The 1,532-nt window shown below is 51.3% G+C and overlaps 1 protein-coding gene across 1 annotated transcript in view; it reads right to left on the bottom strand.

Annotated features, from left to right (window-relative positions):
* Positions 1-467: 467 nt before the first annotated feature.
* MUC6 (mucin 6, oligomeric mucus/gel-forming) overlaps positions 468-1,532 on the bottom strand; it is a gene marked incomplete at its 3' end in the record, with an annotated part of 39,106 nt that continues 38,041 nt past the window's right edge. Inside the window, exons 31-32 of the mRNA XM_035892864.1 lie at positions 1,223-1,465; positions 468-515 (exon numbers count right to left, since the gene is read on the bottom strand). Coding sequence (XP_035748757.1) covers positions 468-515; positions 1,223-1,465 — 291 coding nt within the window. The remainder of the gene's footprint in view (positions 516-1,222; positions 1,466-1,532) is intronic.

Here is a 1,532-nt window from a genome sequence, read left to right as displayed (position 1 = left end):
TCTCCTTGTGGGTGTGGGCTGCCGGGAGGAAAGTAGAGGTCATTTGAGGGTGCCAGCTAAGGTGAGAATTTGGTTGATGTGAGCGGTTCTGGGCTAGAATTTTTTTGGTAGCATACAGGGATGGAAGGCATGGCCCTGTCCCTCTAATTCTGGTTCTTTTAAGTGTGAATGAACGAGGCCATGACCCCCAATGTTTCCATCCTGTCCTGTTTCTTCTGAGTATTGCACGCTGGTTTTGGTTTTGAAGGATGTCGTCTAGTAATTTGTCTGTGTCTCATTCCTCCTGGAGCTCTTGTGAGGGAAGAGGTATCTCTACTTTCATGCTGGATTCAAATGGTTGACAGGTAGGCTGTCATTTGTTTGCTGCAGACTTTGCTGGAAAGGATCCATGGGAGAGCCGAGGCTCCTTGAAGGGACAGGCATAGGCCTTGGATGACTCTTAGCTCTCTCCTGACCAGAGCACTCACCTGTTACTACTTTACTAGTTGGAGTCTTAGCTCTGGTTGGCTCCCTTGCTACAAAGAAAGGGACGAGAGAAAAGAATGGTTGAGTCTTGGGAAGGATTCTAGTCAAAGTATGTTGTGGCATTTCCTCAAAGAAGGCTGTCCTGTTCAACACCAAGACAACCCAGGCATATGGAGCCCAGTGGGTCTAAGCGGGAGAACTTTAGCATGGAGTTGAGTGTTCACCTTCTTGCCCACCCTCCACTCTTTTGCACCCAGGGTCAGTATTGGCCAAGTAAGTGGCACTTGCTGACCCACACTTGTCATGGGTGTGCCTGGGCACCCATTGGATGGAGAGCATGCCTTGTGTTCTGTCTCTCATCCAAAACTGTTCTGAAGTGTAAACTGGAGACAAGTTTGCAGTTTCACTGCCTTCTTTTCCCGCAGTGTGCATTCTCAGGGTACCACTGTACAGGGAGGGTGTGTTATCTTGTCTCTGATGGCTATTTGTAGGGCAAGAACTCATGGATCTCTGTACCCTGACAAAGGCCTGTGCCCCAGAGCCAAATCCCTGAAGTGGCAAGGGAGGAGGATGCAGTCAGGGTCGTGTGTGGGCCAGTCCCAGGACCTGCCTGGGTCCCAGGAGTCCCATGGCAAGGGCAGTGGGAATTGAGAACAAATACCAAACTGAAGCCTGTGAGGGATGTGCTGCTTAGGAGAGAATGGTGGGAGATGGAAGGATGAGGCAGAGCAGCAGGAAGGGCAGGAGGGAGTCTTACCAGGATGTGATGGTCTCAACCATGTTGAGGACACAGTTGAGGAAGGGGAAGAAACAGCTGAGGCTGAGGTGGCAGGTACAGAGCTGGGGCTTGGGGACATCCTTGTCAGTGGGACTTCTGGGCTGCTAGCAGGGCTGGCCTCTCTTGGGACAAAGGTGCTGCTGGAAGACATGGCAGGGGTGATCTTCTGCGTGATGAGATGCTGCACAACGTGTGGCTTTGTTGGTTTTGTGTGGGTGACAACTACAGGGAAAAAAACACATGTTGATTGAGAGTGGCAGGGGAAGGGGGGGAGGAAAAAAGTGTGGGG

This window comes from Egretta garzetta, unplaced genomic scaffold, assembly GCF_000687185.1.
Source record: "Egretta garzetta isolate BGI_Z169 unplaced genomic scaffold, ASM68718v1 scaffold44, whole genome shotgun sequence".
NCBI classification, from domain to species: domain Eukaryota; kingdom Metazoa; phylum Chordata; class Aves; order Pelecaniformes; family Ardeidae; genus Egretta; species Egretta garzetta.
Note: the sequence above shows the minus strand (reverse complement) of the source record. Positions and strands in the feature narration are given on the sequence as shown.